General features: G+C 40.8%; 1 protein-coding gene across 3 annotated transcripts in view; it reads left to right on the top strand.

Annotated features, from left to right (window-relative positions):
• Window positions 1–10,862, top strand: part of SOAT1 (sterol O-acyltransferase 1) — an 84,836-nt gene extending 73,974 nt beyond the window's left edge. For all 3 annotated transcript variants that reach the window (XM_045452734.1, XM_045452735.1, XM_045452736.1), the window contains 2 exons: window positions 7,735–7,880; window positions 9,106–10,862. In XM_045452734.1, coding sequence (XP_045308690.1) covers window positions 7,735–7,880; window positions 9,106–9,162 — 203 coding nt within the window. In that variant the 3' untranslated portion in view covers window positions 9,163–10,862. The remainder of the gene's footprint in view (window positions 1–7,734; window positions 7,881–9,105) is intronic.
• The last annotated feature ends 6,921 nt before the right edge of the window (window positions 10,863–17,783 follow it).

The raw sequence follows: 17,783 nt of genomic DNA, 5'->3' as shown, positions 1-17,783 counted from the left end.
GAGAAGTAGGGGGATCCCTGGGCTTTCCTCATCCCTCAAACATAGCTAATATTGAGGTCAGATCACTTGAAACACCCAGGAAATTGATCTGCGGAGTGGCGGAAGAATCTCCACAGTTGGAGGAAGAGAGCTTGGCAGATACTAGGCGAGTGGAAGTGAATTAGGGGAGAGGAAAATGGCAATGCCATGGAAGGGAGGGAACCCTTTCTGTGAAGAGACAAAAGGGAGAGAGAGAAAGAGAGAGGGATTTAGGAAGTGTGGCACTGAGTTAGCACAAGAGGAAAACTTCTCTGGACCATGGACTGGGGAGCGAGAAGCAGTGAGTGTCTAGTTCTGTTTGTGTGTTTGTTTGTTTGCACACTGCATTCCGAGCTCAAACTCTTGAGGTTTTGGAAGTGCGCAACCTTCTCTGGATTGGAGCTGTTGGCGTGCGCTCCTGGGGAGGAGGGAGTTGGTCCTGGAGTGTATAGAGTGGTGTAGAGATCTCTGGGGCGCATTGGGAGGGAACATTCTCCTTCCTGGAGTACTCTTGGAAGAGGGTTTCTTGCCTCCCCAAGGACAAAAGACCCAGTAGGTGCCAGCCAAAGGCCTTTCATCATGAAGGTAGAGAGGCTCTACCCCAGAGGAGGGGAGTGGATCTGTATGATGCTGGGTCCTTTTAGATGCTGGGTTTTGGATCCCAGCTGTCTGCAAGGAGAAGGTGCAGGATAGTTGTAGCACAGGGCAAGCTGACTGCCCTCGCTATTCGGTGAGGGCTGCCTGAATACCAGGAGGTATGAGATCCCCGGTCCGGGGTTGAGAGATTGGGATGGCACCATTTCCCCCCCCCAACATCAACACTGTGGGACTTCAGAGAACAACACAGCTGCCCCCAGTGGAGGCAGGACTTCCTTACACCAAACCCCGCCCCTTCGTGCCTGGCAACTGCTTATTTACTGGAGCAAGACTGGCTGACCCAACTCAACTGCTACTGGCCTCTCCTCCAGACCAGCACAGCCAGCACCCAGCATGCACCAAGTGCATTGAAAATCGAGTGCTTGACAATGACACCTGCAATTCTTTTTTCTTTTTTTCTTTTGGAACCAGGCTTATAGTTTCTTGTTTGTTTTTTTCATTTTCTTTTCTCTTTTTTTTGGAAGGGGCTTTTTTATTTTTTTCTTCTTTTTCATTTTTTTTTTTCCTTTTTGTTTGGAATCAGCCGTATAGTTTTTTGATTCTCTGTTTGAGAGTTTTTTTGTTGTTATTGTTCCCTTTTGTTTCCTTTTCTTTTTTTCTTTTTGGTGGTGGGGGTGGGGGGATCAGGCTTTCCCTCTCTCGTCCTGTTTTCCAGGGTTACTCCAACAAACAAATCAAAACACAGCTAGTTAAAGGTCCAAACACTCCCTCACTGCAGACAAGGAGGAGCTCTGCAGAGGACTGACCAGTGGGAAAGAGCAGCCAAAATGCAACAGCAGAGTGCACACAGCATATACCAGAAACACTTCCTCGAGTGCCAGGCCCCAGACAGTGTACAACCCCTTTTTAACAGCATTACTCTCAGGTCTAGGAAATGTAACAAGATTTTAAAACACACAGAAGACAGAAATTTAGCCAAAGTGACAAGACAGAGGAATTCTCCCCAAAGGAAAGGTCAAGAAGAAATCATGGGTAGGGACTTACTCAAAATAGACAAAAACAATATATCTGAACAAGAATTGAAAACAAGAGTCGTAAGACTACTAGCTAGTCTTGAAAAAAGCCTGGACACCAGAGAACCCTTGCTGCAGAGATCAAAGACCTAAGAACTAGTCAGGCTGAAATAAAAGATCCTATAACTAAGATGCAAAACAAACTGGATACAGTGAAAACGAGGATTGAAGAAGCAGAGGAGAGAATAGGTGATACAGAAGGTAAAATTGTAGAAAATAATGAAGCTGGAAAAGGGAAAGGAAGGTGTTAGATCACAAGGGAAGACTTAGGAAACCAAATGATCCCATGAAACGAAACAATATCTATATCATAAAGTCCCAGAAGAAGAGTGGGAAAGAGGGGCAGAAGGTTTATTTGAACAAATTATAGCTGAGAACTTCCCTAATCTGGGGAAGGAAACAGGCATCCAAGTTCAAGAGGCAAGAGAACTCCCACCAAAGTCAACACAAACATGCCAACACCAGGACATGTAAGCGAAACTTGCATAATACAAAGATAAAGAGAGAATTCTGAAAGCAGCTAGGGACAAAAGGTCCTTAACCTACAAGGCTAGACACCTAAGGTTAGTAGTAGACCTGTTCACTGAAACTTGGCAGACCAGAAGTGATTCGCAGGAAATATTCAATGTGCTGAATAGGAAAAATCTGCAGCCAGGAATGCTTTATCCAGCAAGACTGTCATTCAGAATAGAAGGAGAGATGAAGAGTTTCCCAGATCAGGACACCTGGGTGGCTGGCTCAGTTAAGCGTCCGACTTCAAGCCCTGCATTGGGCTCTGTGTTGACGGTACGGATCCTGACTGGGACTCTCTCTCACTCTCTGCCCCTCCCTACCCCTCTCTCATTAAAAATAAATAAACTTAAAAAGAAAAGCTTTCCCAGACAAAAACTAAGGAGTTCATGACCACTAAACCACCCTGCAAGAAATTTAAAGGGGGTCTGAGTGTAGGAAAAAAAGACCAAAGCAACAAAGACTACAAAGGACCAGAGAACGTCACCAGAAACACCCAACTCTACACATAACACAATAGCACTAAACTCCTATCTTTCAATAATTACTTGGAATGTAAATGGACTAAATGCTCCAACCAAAAGACATAGGGTATCAGAATGAATTAAAAAACAAGATCCATCTGTATTCTGCCTACAAGAGAGCATTTTAGACCTAAAGACACCTGCAGATTGAAAGTGAGGGGATGGCAAACCATCTGTTATGCTAATGGAGGTCAAAAGAAAGCCAGAAGAGCCATACTTATATCAGACAAACTATTTTATTTATTTTTTTTTTATTTTTTTTTTTTAAAAAATTTTTTTTTTCAACATTTATTTATTTTTGGGACAGAGAGAGACAGAGCATGAACGGGGGAGGGGCAGAGAGAGAGGGAGACACAGAATCGGAAACAGGCTCCAGGCTCTGAGCCATCAGCCCAGAGCCCGACGCGGGGCTTGAACTCACAGACCGCAAGATCGTGACCTGGCTGAAGTCGGACGCTTAACCGACTGCGCCACCCAGGCGCCCCCAGACAAACTATTTTAAAGCATAGACTGTAACAAGATGAAGAAGGGCATTATATCATAGTGGGTCTATCCATCAAGAAAATCTAACAACTGTAACAACACTTACAATGTGGGAGCACCCAAATATATAAATCAATTAATAACAACATAAACTCATTGATAATAATGCTATTATAGTAGGGGACATTAATATTCCACTAATAGCAATGGACAGATGATCTAACAATGGACAGAAAATCAACAGTGGCTTTGAGTGACTCACTGGATGGGTTGGACTTAACAGATATATTCAGAACATTTCATCCTAAAGCAGCAGAACATACATTCTTCTTGAGTGCACATGGAACATTTTCTGGAATAGATCACATACTGGGTCACAAATCAGCTCTCAACAGGTAGAAAAAAATCTATATCATACCATGCAAGTAAACCACAAGAAAAAATTTGGAAAACTTTCAAATACATGGAAGTTAAAGAATGAGTTAACCAGGAAATTAAGAAATAAGAAAAAAACAAAAAAACATGGAAGCTGTTTAAAATGAAAACATGACAGTCCAAACCCTTTGGGTTACAGCAAAGCAGTCAGAAGAGGAAAGTACATGGCAATTCAGGCCTATCTCAAGAGGCAGGGAAGGGGGCGCCTGGGTGGCGCAGTCGGTTAAGCGTCCGACTTCAGCCAGGTCACGATCTCACAGTCCGTGAGTTCGAGCCTCGCGTCAGGCTCTGGGCTGATGGCTCAGAGCCTGGAGCCTGTTTCCGATTCTGTGTCTCCCCCTCTCTCTGCCCTTCCCCCGTTCATGCTCTGTCTCTCTCTGTCCCAAAAATAAATAAATGTTGAAAAAAAAAAAAATTAAAAAAAAAAAAAAAAAGAGGCAGGGAAGGTCACAAGTACACAACCTAACCTTATACCAAAAGGAGCTGGAAAAGGAGCAGCAAATAAAGCCTAAAGCCAGCAGAAGAAGGGACATAATAAAGACTAGAGCAGAAATAAATGATATAGAAAAACAGAGTAACAGATCAATGAAACTAAATGCTGGTTCTCTGAAAGAATAAACAAAATTGATAACCCCCTAGCCAGACTTACCAAAAAGAATGAGAAAGGACCCAAATAGGTAAAATCATGAATGACAGAGGAAAAATCACAACCAACAGCACAAAAATACAAGCAATTATAAGAGAATACTATGAAAAATTATATACCAACACACTGGGCAATCTGGAAGAAATGGACAAATTCCTAGAAACCCACACACTACCAAAACTGAAACAGGAAGAAATAGAAAATTTGAGCAGGCCTATAACCAACAAAGAAATTGAATCATTTATCAAAAATCTCCCAACAAATAAGAGTCCTTGGCCAGATGGCTTCCCAGGGGAACTCTACCAGACACTTAAAGCAGAGTTAATAACTATTCTTCTCAAACTGTTTCAAAAAATAGAAATGGAGGGAAAGCTTCCAAACTCATTCGATGAAGCCAGCATTACTTTTATTCCAAAACCAGGTAAAGACCCCACTAAAAAGGGGAATTAAAAGGCCAGTATCCCTGATGAACATGGATGCAAAAATTTTCATCAAGATACTAGCAAATCAAATTCGACAGTACATTAAAAGGATTATTCACCATGCTCAAGTGGGATTTATTCCTGGGCTGCAGGCTGGTTCCATATTTGCAAATCAATCAATATGATATACCACATTAATAGAAGAAAAGATAAGAACCATATGATCATCTCCATAGATGCAGAAAAAGTATTTGACAAAGTACAGCATCTCTTCTTGATGAAAACCCCCAAGAAAGTAAGGATAGAAGGAACTTACCTCAACATCTTAAAGACCATTTATGAAGATCCCACAGCCAATATCATCTTCTATGGGGAAAAACAGAGCTTTCCCCTAAGATCAGGAACACAACAGCGATGTCCACTCTCACCACTGTTATGTACTGGAAGTCCTAGCGTCAGCAATCAGATAACAAAAAGATAAAAGGCATCCAGATTGGCAACGAAGAAGTCAAACTTTTACATTTTGCAGATGACATGATACTCTACATGGAAAACCTGAAACACCCCACCAAAAAACCGTTAGAACTGATATATGAATTCAGCAAAGTTGCAGGATATAAAATAAGCGTAGAGAAATTGGTTGCATTTCTATACCCAAATAATAAAGCAGCAGAAAGAGAAATCAAGGAGTCTATCCCATTTACATTTGTGCCAAAAACCATAAGATACCTAGAGATAAATAACCAAAGAGATAAATGATCTGTATGCTGAAAACTATAGAAAGCTTATGGAAGAAATTAAGGAAGACACAAAGAAATGGAAAAACATTCCACACTCATGGATTGGATGAATAAATATTGTTAAAATGTCTGTACCACCTAAAGCAATGTACATTCAATGTAATCACTATCAAAGTAACACCAGCACTCTTCACAGAGCTAGTACAAACAGTTGTAAAATTTGTATGGAACCAGAAAAGACCCTGAATAATCTAATGTTGTAAAAGAAAACCAAAGCTGGAGGCATCAAAATTTTGGCCTTCAAGCTTTATTGTAAAGCTGTAATCATCAAAACAGTATGGTACTAGCACAGAAACAAACACATAGATCAATGGAATAAAATAGGGACCCAGAAATGGACCCACAAATCTATGGTGTACTAATCTTCGACAAAGCAGGAAAGAGTGTCCAGTGGAAAAAAGATGGTCTCTTCAGCAAATGGTACTGGGAAAACTGGACAGTGACATGCAGAAGAATGAAACTGGATCACTTTCTTACACCATATACAAAATTAAATTCAAAATGGATGAAAGACGTAAATGTGAGACAGGAAACCATCAAAATCCTAGAGGAGAAATCAGGCAGTAACCTCTTTGACCTCAGCCTCAGCAGCTTCTTACTAGACATTTCTCTGGAGGCAAGAAAACAAAAGCAAAAATGAACTATTGGGACCTCATCAAGATAAAAAGCTTCTGCACAGTGAAGGAAACAATCAGCAACCCGAGTCAACTGATGAAATGGGAGAGGATATTTGCAAATGATGTATCAGATAAAGGGTTACTATCCAAAATCTATAAAGAGCTTATCAAACTCAACACCTAGAAAAGAAATAATCCGATGAAGAAATGGGCAAAAGACATGAATAGACACTTTTCTAAAGAAGACATCCAGATGGCTAACAGACACATGAAAAGATGTTCAACATCACTCCTCATCAGAGAAATACAAATCAAAACCACAGTAAGATACCACCTTACACCTGTCAGAATGGCTAAAATTAATAACGCAGGAAACAGCAGATGTTGGTGAGGATGCAGAGAAAGGGGAACCCTTTTGTAGTGTTGGTGGGAATGCAAACTGGTGCAGCTACTCGGGAAAACAGTATGGAGGTTCCTCAAAAAATTAAAAATAGAACTACCCTACCAGCCAGCAATTGTGCTACTATGTATTTATCCAAAGGATACAAAAATGGTGATTCAAAGGGGGCACATACACTCCAGTGTTTATAGTAGCGCTATTAACAGTAGCCAATTATGGAAAAAGCCCAAATGTCCATTGACTCATAGATGAATAAAGAAGACATGGTTTACATATACAATGGAATATTACTTAGCGATCAAAAAGAATGAAATCTTGCCTTTTGCAACAACATGAGTGGAACTAGAGTGTATTCTAGGCAAAAAGTCTGTCATAGGAAGATAAATATCATTGATTTTACTTGTAGAATTTAAGAAACACAACATGGACATAGAGGAGGGGAAGGAAAAATAAGATAAAAACAGAGAGAGAGGCAAACCATAAGAAACTCTTAACTACAGAGAAGAAAGAGGGTTGCTGTGGAGGGTGTTGGGTGGAGAGATGGCCTAAATGGGTGATGGGCATTAAGGAGAGCACTTGTTGGGATGAGCACTGCATGTTATATGTAAGTGATAAATCATTGGGCTCTTCTCCTGAAACCAGTACTACTGTATGTTAACTAACTTAAATTTAAATAAATTAATTAAAAAAGAAAAAAATCTATAAGGCAGTCTAGAAAACCAGATGTTAGTTAATACCATTTCGAGGCAGTGTTTGTGAGATGCTTACAACATTGATTTTGAGTAATTTAAACACAAACTGTTGCAGGGTGCTTAAATTTGAAGTAGAGAAATGGACATCAAGAGCCTTGAAGACTAATGACAACAGTAATTTGGGAGGTCATGAAAACTTTAAACAATTCAGTGTTCTCTCCCTGAAAAACGTGGACCCTTTTTTGGGTGGGTGGGTGGAGGGTCAAGGTTAAATATGAATGAGTCCATGAAATATATTTTCACCTGTCCTGAATATTATTTGATTTCCAATTAATCACTGATAAATTTTAACTCTGAAGTTTTATTTTCACTTATAAGACCTGTATACCTGTATAAATAAATAAACAAACCTGAATACCCACAGTTGATGCTCATTGTGATGATGATCAGAGCATATATCTGAAGCCACTTATTTCCTGACAGATTGTTACATTATTTATCATCTTTCTGACTTCAGTGGCTTTCAACTTCATTGTCAATGACAGTCGGAAAAGGCCATTTTGGAATGTTATGGTGTGGACTTCCCTTTTCGCGGGCAACGGAGTCATCCTGTGCTTTTATTCCCAAGAGTGGTATGCACGTCAGCACTGTCCTCTGAAAAATGTGAGTCCTCATTCAGGCTGGAGCGGAAAAGCAGTGTTTTCGCCCCCTGGTTGTGAGGGTTCGTGGGCAATATTAAGGAGAAGAGTAGTGGAGATGATGCCAGATTAATGTTAAGGGGAGGGAGGTAAAAGGGTTAGCTTATTATTTGATCTTACTGCACAGTCTTTGAAATTTTTCTTTTCTCTGGTTTTGTTTACACTGAGCACTCCTAGTTTTCGGTTCTCTCTTTCTTTTTTTCTCCCCCTTTCACTGCTTTTTCTGTAGTGTTTTCTGATTTTCTTCCTGAAAATTTTCGTCTTGAAAATGTGGTGTTCTGCAGTCTTCTCAATGGCACGTGTGCCCCTCCTGCCACCACGTCATCCCAGAATAGCGAACTGTTTGTGAAAAAGTCCAGCTACACTCATATGCCTAGGATCCCTTTTCCCTTGATTTTGTTGTTGTTTGTAATTATGTACGATTCTCATTTTTAGAGCCTTCACTTTTAGTTGCGTATGGAGAACTCCCGAATATTTAATGGTGCTTCCTTGATCTGTCTACTTGAGTATCTCTCACAGGGACCTATAACTGAAGTTGCCTAGAGTCCAGTTAATCAGTTTCTCTCCCAAAGCTTCTCCTACGGCCTTGTTTTTGTTATGCTGCCCCAATGCTCCCTCCTTATTTCCTGTTAACCCCCTTTTTACATCTGAACTAGCTGCTTTGGGCTGTCTCTGGTTATGGTACTCTCTGCACTCCAAATCCACCTGTCAGATTTTCTTTTCAAATCCGGTTTGGATGCAACATCTTCCAGCTTTTTCAGATTCTTGCTCCAGTCTTTTCTCATTTCTGACCTTTCACGGTGCTTCATCTGTTCTCATTTAGTCATTTCAAACCTCATATTATAGTAATTTGTGTATATATTTCATCATCCTCACCCTACCACCATTTAGATTTTAGACCACCAAAAGTAGGCCTGTGCTAAGATAAAATGCAAGATACAGAAAAGAGGTAGTGCCTGTTTGGAATTTGGTCAGAAGCTTTGTGTAAAACTTGTAAATCGGTATAATCTGTGTTGCAGATAAAAATCTTTTGAATTAGTGAGCTGCTTACAGCTTAGAGGTTGTGGAAGTGCTGGGAGGCATTGTAAAACTGTGCGGTGTGTAGCATTAACACCCCTATCTACCCTGACACCTTGTGCTCACAGTGCCTGCAAATAAGCCACCCTTCCCTTCTTTTTTCCCCATCGAAGCCCACGTTTCTGGATTATATCCGTCCGCGTTCCTGGACTTGTCGGTACGTGTTTTAGAAGCTTGGACTCCCGTTTCATTCCTTGACACTGAAGATGGGATTTCTGCCTGATTTGGGGCCAGCATCTGTTTCCAGCTGTTACTGAAGTTATCTGTGCTATTTGGACCACTCCAGGCTTTACAGATGGCTTGCTCCATTCCTAGGTCAGCTGAGATGTTGGAAGTTTACTGGAATCTTGTGCACTTGAAGCAGTACTTTTTTTCTTTTTTTTTCCCTACCTTTTTGGGAGAAGGGAGACTTATAGCTGACATAATGACAGATTTTTGCTGGCTTTTCGTTTTTTGACTCCATCTAAACATCATGACTAAACATGTTTTCTTGGCCACTGAATTAGCCAAAACACGAATAAATCATTTAAATATTTTAGGCTTAGGAATTTTTTCATGCACACTGTTGGAATGTATGCTAATTAACTGTGTACTTGGGAAAGAAAAAATAATGTGGAACATTTTGCTGTTTTTAGTAGAGGGGAAATAACTAGTTTCCAAAGATAATCTTGTTATACATCTTAATTGTATTTTTTTTTTTTTTTTTTTGGAAAGAGGTACAGTTCTATTCAGTTTTTGCCTTGTTTCTCTATAAGGTGTAGGTCATAATTTCTGTGAAGCAAAATTATACCGTTCATTTTGAATTCCTGAGTTTACATCCGAAATATTATAAACTGAGGGGGACAGAAGTAGGAAGGGAAAAAGAAAGAAGTGACACAGGACAAAGAAAAACGCTTCCTTGTACAGTTTCCAAAGCAATTTTTAAAGACTTGCTGAATCAATCGTGTGTTTAAATTATTTTATCATGGAATTTATGTGGAAGGTAACTGCTTTGTTTAAACTTTAAGGTAATAACTTTTTGGAAGTTATTTAGAAGTACCCTTTGGTATACTTATTGTTTAATAAATACTGACTTGAAACATTTTGCACACTAATAAGTCTGTGACATATAAGTATTAATCACCTCCATTAATATTAAAGTGATTTTTAAAGATCCAGAAGCTGGCTTCTGCATTGCTCAATTATGGCATTTTTAATGGTAGTATGCTTTAGGTGAAACAAATTAATATGTGATCATTTTGAAGAAAAGGTGCTCTATTATGTGATGTTTCCGTGTTATAAGATGCCCATTGCTGATAAAGTGTGGTGTGCAGGAATTGTTTTGTTCGTACGTATGAGGTGTGATTATGTTTGTAAAGACCAAGCATTGAACGGGATATCCGCGACCATGTAGTTGAAGTTTCCACTCAGTGAAGTGAGACCGAAGAATTACCCAAAAGAGGATTCTTACTTGGAGTAGCCACCTTGAGAAGTTATCTTGGTATTATAACAGCCCTACTTCCATCCAAACAGTTTTGGGACATCTTTTTGGAATTGTTTTAAAGTCTGTTTGAGTCTCATAAGAAGGTAAATAGACTTTGTTAGTAAACACACCTGAATTTGTACCACAAGTATCCAGCCTCATTACCCATTTTATTCCAATACCTTTGATCCATATGAGTTCAGGCCATTCCCAAACACCAAATCCAGCTTTTTAACAGACAAAAGTGCATGTTAAAGGAGGTTATTTTTTAAAAAGTAACTCCCATGTTCCCAAGCGGTAATTGTCTATACAGTGGTCTGGTAATTGTAATGGAGTCATAACCTCCACAGATTGCTTTAACATAGCTTGTACTTTCTGGCATTTTTATTAAAAATTAAAATGAGTCAATCACTTGAGTTGATAACTCTGTTTTTAATATGACGAGGGAGTTAAGAAAACCAGATTGATCTAAGAGTTATTTATGCACAAGTCATCTACTTAAGGAGTGGTAGATCTCTGAGACCATGGAATTCTTAGATCTGTATTTCTGTTAAGTGCTGTGGATGTTACACTCTCATTGACGAGGACTTTGTTGCTTTGTACTGATTCTGAATACTGTATTTGTTGGACTGACCAGTGCTGTTTTTTTTTAAGCTCTCCTCTTCCTTTTATTGGTGATTTTGTTTTTCTGCCCAAAGACTTTGATGTGACAACAAATAATATGCTTAAAACTAAAGACTCTAGAATGATAAGAATGCTCTAAGAAATTTTCACAAACACTTAAAAAATAGCTGCTTTCTGTGAGAGAAACTAGTTTGGTAGCTGTGGCCTTCCTGCTAGCTGCTTTCAGCAAAAGTCTTTTTCTTTAAATCACTACTGTGGTGCCTGGGTGGCTCAGTCAGTTGAGTGTCTGGCTCTTGATTTCGGCTCATGTCATGATCCCACAGTTGGTGAGATCGAGCCCCGCGTGGGGCTCTGCGCTGACAGCACGGAGCCTGCTTCAGATTCTTTCTCCCTCTCTCCTTTCTCTGCCCCTGGCCCCCCACTCGTGTGTGCAGTCTCTTGCTGTGTCGCTGTCTCTCAAAATGAATAAGTAAATGTTAAAAAAAAAAAAAAACGCTACTTACACTCCTAAATAAATTAAAACCTCTATATGTTTTAGGATGGTTTATTGATTTTTCCTCTTGCTAATAGGGGTCAAAGTTAGTTACGGGACAATACTTTTTTCCTTATGAACAGGAAAGAGTTTCAAATTTTGTTCTTGTAAGAAGTATTTTAAGTTTGTTTACTTTGAGAGAGCAGAGAGGGTGTGCGTATGCATGAGTTGGGGAGGGGCAGAGGGAGAGGGAGAGAGAATCCCAAGCAGGCTCTGCCCTGTCAGCGTGGAGCCCAATACAAGGCTCAATGTCTGGAGGGGGTTTGATCTCACAAACTGAGGTCATGACCTGGGCTGAAATAATGGAGTCTAATGCTTAACCTGCTGAGGCCCCCCAGGTGCCGCCCCTTTTCCTGTGAGAAGTATTAATGATAGCAGCCATTTTTGTGTTTTTTTCCAAAACAACAGCTAAATCTCAACCTTTGTTATATATCTGTTAGATGCTTTCATTTTTCAGTTCTGGATAGTGAAGGAAAACGGGTTTTGTTTGTTTTCAGTGGATTAATCTCCTGCAATTGCCTAAATAAAGTTGCTTGCTTTATGTTAGAATTTAATCAGAACATTGAGGCTGCTTGTGACCTTTCAGTAACTACTATTTTTATTTGTTTGTTTGATAGTGGACTTTACTGGGAAAAATTAGTGTAAAAAACATTCAAATGCATAAAATTTAAAGAAGACCATAAAATTATACCTTTTAGCTATAGTAGTCATAATAGCAATCCCAAATAAGGTAAACCCTAAATTATTGCCTAAGCAAACGCTATTTTGTCAGGCTTCTATTGCAAAGCCCGAGGCAGGAAATACTGCAGTTATTAGAGGTGAGCCCCAATGATGAATTTGCATTTGAAGCTGAAGAAAGGAAAAGAAAACCCAACATAACAGTAACTACTTTTTGCTTTTGGAAGCATAAGGAGTGGGGAAAATGTTGTTTTCCTTTTAGTTGTAGGGTAAAATAGGTGACATTGGCAGGTTAATAAGGTGTAGGGTGTAAATACTCTGTAATCGCACACACATTACGTTGCACAAGTAATTCATTTAGGATAGGCAGTTTTCATTGAATTTTAAAATTCCACTTGCCTGAGAAATGGAATCCTGAAGTCTTTGTAGAAAGCCTAACAGAACAGTGTGTATTTAAAGATTGGTCATGTGGGCTATGTAGCCTAAAAAGATACAATTTATGAATCGTTGAGGCCCTTTATGCAAAAAGATAGGTTTGTTTTGTGTGGCCACAGGTAATTTTGCGTAAAGTTTATTGTTTTGCATGGCGAAAAATAACGAAGATAAACTACTACAACTGTGGTAACCAGAGGCCTGATGTAGCATTTGTTTTAATTATGAAACCATTAAAAAAAGTAAATTGTTACACATAAGCCCAGCATGCAAAACAGATAAAATATAGCTGCTTCTGGTTGAGATTGGGATGGCTGGCTGGAGCCCTGTTGTTTGGTACACCTGTTCTCTCCTACCCAAAGTACCCAGTCAGAGCATCACGGGTGCAGCAAAACGTGCACAGGCATTTGATGCAGACAACCCCATGCTTACTAGCAGCGTGACAGTGGGCACAGTTGCTTCATTTATCAGAGCCACAGTTTTCCTCACCTATAAATGGGGGTGATAACTACCTCATAGGTTTATTGCAGAGCACTAGTTCTGGCCAAAAAAGGGCCTCGTTATCCTCTTACCCTCCGTAAAGTCTAAATCTGAATCCTTATTATCTTGTTGGAATCTTTTAAAAATGTGAATGTTTCAAATGCTGCACACTCCCGAGAATATGTGCTTTCACGCAGACTCGAGATGATGTCAGTCCCCATCATACCTTGACTGATTTATAAGCTCTCCCGAAATGGAACCGACAAGAATTGAACAAGATTGAGTGGCACTCATGTTTCCGCCTCCAAAATTACTTTCATCTTTATCTTGTTTAGCATAGGGGTAAGCTGCTAAAAAGAAAAGTATGTCTGCTTTTACCTAGGTATTTAAGTCAAGTGTTAGAACTAATGTGTATATTTTATAGTTAAATTTTAGAATTTATGGAGAGGAAGGCAATTAATGAGGCCTTTTGCCAGTGTAAAGAATGCTTATCATCTTGGAAGGCAAAATTCTTAATGGAAGACATAGTTCATACTTTTGTTAATAATGTGTAACGGGCTTGCTTACTAATCTTGTGCAAAACTTTATGTGACTTATGTAGTTTATATAAGACAGTTTATATATGTATGCATATATACTGAGAAAGGCCTTAGACATTGCTTTACATATCTTATCTCCAGGCTTTATGTTTATGGCTCAGAAACCGAAGAAACTGGGACATAAAGGTTTTGAGGAATAAAATGAGTATTATTAGTAAAGCTCACATAAGCATCTGAGTAGTTTCTAACAGCACTAAAGTTTCTATCCGGTATAACAGGTAATAGAATGTTGGAACCCAGTTTATGAAGGAGGTAAAACACGGCTTCAACTCTGGTTGAAATAGGGAGAATAAAGGCCTTCCGATTTGCCACCCCCCAATGCTCTTCTCACCATAACTTAATGCTCTGTTTGAACATCAAGAATGATAAAATTGATCAGCTTTACATTAGTAGGAATGCTGTACAATCTATATGATCTACAAAGTTTCTTAATAAAGTTTCCATTTTTTGTGTGCATAAAGCATAAAGACTTTTTTTTTTTTTGAGAGAGAGCGCGTGCAAGCAGGGGAGGAGCAGAGGGAGAGAGAGAGAACTAACAGGTTCCACGCCCAGCACAGAGCCCAAAGCGCGGGGCTCGATCTCATGACCCCGAGATCATGACCTGAGCTGAAATCAAGAGTTGGATGCTAAACTGACCAAGCCACCCAGGCGACCCCATAAACCATCAAGACTTTTAAGTAGCTAATTTGGACTTGAGAAAAAGAAAGGGTTAATCTCAGAAGTAATGGTTTGTTTGTTTGTTTTTTTAATTCCAGATTGCCTCTTCTGTATTCCTTCTTTCTAAATGCTTTCTTCTTGCTTCTACATTACAACATTGCATTCCCATTTCCCCTGTCAGGATGCCCGTCCCGGTGGCGTGCTTTCAAGCTGGCAGAGACTCCACTCTGCTTCGTGGTGGTCATGTTTTAACAAAGTGGCAGATGTACTTTTCTCATTGTTTTAAATAATTCTGAAACGGGAGGAAGTCTGTGCGTCCAGTCGATTAGGGTTACAATTCGAATTCCCTTGTGCGAATGTGCCAACTCTTGGGTGAGAGGAGAGAGCTCAGGCCCCAGCCAGCCAGCACTCTGCTGTTTGGCCGGTGCGGCAGCGTCCTTCCTGGGTCTCCACCTGTCCAGCTTGTGCTTTAAATCTGTCGTGTTCTGAGCGCAGCAGAAGGGTCATGGAGAACCCGAGGTCTTTTCTAATTCAGTCGTGTTTACTCTTTTTCTGAGTTTCCGATTCAGGAGCCCCATCCCCTCGTCCCCTTCCCTGGTTGTCGAATCACCGGTACCATCACTTTCTTTAGTATGCACTGTCTTAATGTTAACTTAAAATCTACGTTCAAAAATGGTAACCTGTTGCATATTTGAAGAGTGTGGGGAATAATAATATATTTGGAGAAAACCTAGTCTCTTATGTTTTCACAGTAACTTCCAAGTTTATTCCATATCATCTACATATTTCATAATTATAAATGTTTTTCATCTCCATGTCAGGCAGCTTTATGTGCTGAAGATAGCCAGAGAGAAGGGAAAGAACAATTTTCTTACCCAGAATGATAGAGGAGGAGCCAGGTTACAGATGCCAGGTTAATAAATAACAAGGCCCAGTTGTGACAGTGACACTTGGAGCCTCCTCTCTATTGTGGTCTTTCTTGTTGCTTGCTTGATTCCTTTTGCTCTGGGCCTCTTAAAACTTGTGAATGGCTGTTTCTGAAAATGCACCTACCCCCTCCCCTAATGGGCAGAAATGGGACTTCATTTTCTAATGAGAGGTGGAAAATCTGTTGGTCAAGAAGCGTGCCTTTTCAGAGAAGACTTGGGGAAACTGATTTTGAAGCGAGAGACGTTGCTTTCCTTCCTCCAAAGAATCTCCTCCTAATAGAAACCTATTACGACCAGGATTGGATATCACAACACTCTTTCCATAAAAGCATTTATCACACGGACATCCAAGAATTTCTCTAGTCTTCCATGGTCTAGCTCTACCTACCTGCCTCTGCAGGACCAGAGGAGTGGGAAGGGGGAAGTCCCTTCCCCCTTAGGTGTCCCCCTCCCGCCCTGTTTCTCGGACCACGTGAGTACTGATTGGCACTAGGGGCGAAGCCACAGTGTGGTAGTTTTCCTTGATGAACTCACCGAAGTTGAGGGTGCTGACCTTTTAGGCTCAGCCTGCATTTGGACTCAACTACCTACGGTCATGGATCTGGTGAATAAAACTGGCATACCGGTTTGTACATGTACCACGAGAAATCGCACATGGACGGGCATACTCAGCCCAGCACGGTTGCTGACTGAATTTGCTCTGTAGAAGCCCACTTTATGGTCTGATGAGAAAGATGAGTTTGTTCTAGACTGCATCAATGCCATGTTCCGGTACTGTGCTCTGCACTGAAGATAATGCTTGTGAACAAAGCCGAAAGCATAGTTCTTCCTGCAGGCACACCCACGGGGAATCAGAAGGAGGGTACTTAAGTGAATTGAATGATGGAACTAAGACCGGGTGACGTTCCGCTTCCCCTGAGAAGTGCTTGGCTGGGCAGTACTTTTCCTAACGTCTTGATTTCTTTCCCTCACGTCTCTTTCACAACATTTATTGGTAGCTTCGTTCTTTACATTAAGTACAAACACTGGCCTACTTCCCACTCAAACTCCCTCCTGAAGCCATGCATGCGACATGTAAGTGCCCGCAGGTGGGTGTCCAATCCCTGCCCACTCGTTTAGAAAATGAATTGGTACAAAGGAGATGGGTGCAAACACGCTCCCTCTGTTTGGAGTTTCTTTTCCCAGTTGAGGGCATGTTTAGTGATCACACTGACTGGTTCTGTTCTGAGATCACGTCCACTGGAAGCCGGAGGACCCTCCTGCTGAGTTGGTGTTAAGCTGCCACCAAAGTCAGCCAATGCCAGCCAGCTCAGTTAGCCCCGCTTCTACCTTGGGCTGACATTTTTACTATCGTGAGGTTTTCTATTTAGGAAGATTATTACCTGCTCATCTTGGATTTTGCTGTGATATTTCCTTTTTTTTTTTTTTTTAAGTTTATTGAGAGAGCCAGAGAAGCAAGTGGGGGAAGGGCAGAGAGAGGGAGAGAGAGAGAATTCCAAGCAGGCTCTGCACTGTCAGCGCACAGCCTGATGTGGGGCTCAAACTCGTGAAACCTTGAGATTGTGCTCTGTGCCAAAACCAAGAGTCGGACACTTAACCGACTGGGCCACCCAGGCACCCTTTGCCGTGATATTTTCCATCAAAGACCTCAATAATACTTCACTTTTGTCCGTTTTAGGTTCCCTTGCTAGCATTCAAAATTACAAGAGGAATTTCCCAAGAGTAGCAACTGTATTCTTCGATAGCTATGGTCTTACTGTAATTTTTTTTTTAATTTTTTATGTTTGTTTTTGAGAGAGAGACAGAGACAGAGTGAAAGTGGGGGAGGGGCAGAGAGAGAGGGAGACACAGTCCAAAGCAGTCTCCAGGCTCTGAGCTGTCAGCACAGAGCCTGACACGGGGCTCGAACCCATGAACCGGCAGATCATGACCTGAGCCCAAGTCGGGTGCTTGACCGACTGAGCCACCCAGGCGCCCCAATTGTGATGTTCTTAAATTCTCATCTGTTCTTGTGCTTATTGCTCCATACACTTCTACAACTTTGCTCAGGAAACAGCCTGTGTAATCACCACACCCCTGCACAGGACAGAAAATGAGAAGTTAACCTTTGCTGTAGAGCGAGTGCATGGAGGAGGAACAGAAAAGAGGGAGAAAGAATCCAAGCAGGCTTCAGGCTGGCAGCCAAGAACCCGAGGCGGGGCTCAATCCCAGGAGCCCTGATAGGACCTGAGCTGAGATCAAGAGTTGGACGCTTAACCCACTGCACCACTTAGGTGCCCCTGGATTATACTTCTATGTATCTCTTGAATCTGTTTGCGGGTCTTCACCTCTTCTATCAATGTCCTACTGAGATTAAAAAAACAAACAAAAAAACAGGTTAAGAATGTGTAAGATGAAT

Source organism: Leopardus geoffroyi, chromosome C3 (assembly GCF_018350155.1).
Source record: "Leopardus geoffroyi isolate Oge1 chromosome C3, O.geoffroyi_Oge1_pat1.0, whole genome shotgun sequence".
In the NCBI taxonomy this organism is placed as follows: domain Eukaryota; kingdom Metazoa; phylum Chordata; class Mammalia; order Carnivora; family Felidae; genus Leopardus; species Leopardus geoffroyi.
This window is presented reverse-complemented; position numbering and strand designations above follow the sequence as displayed.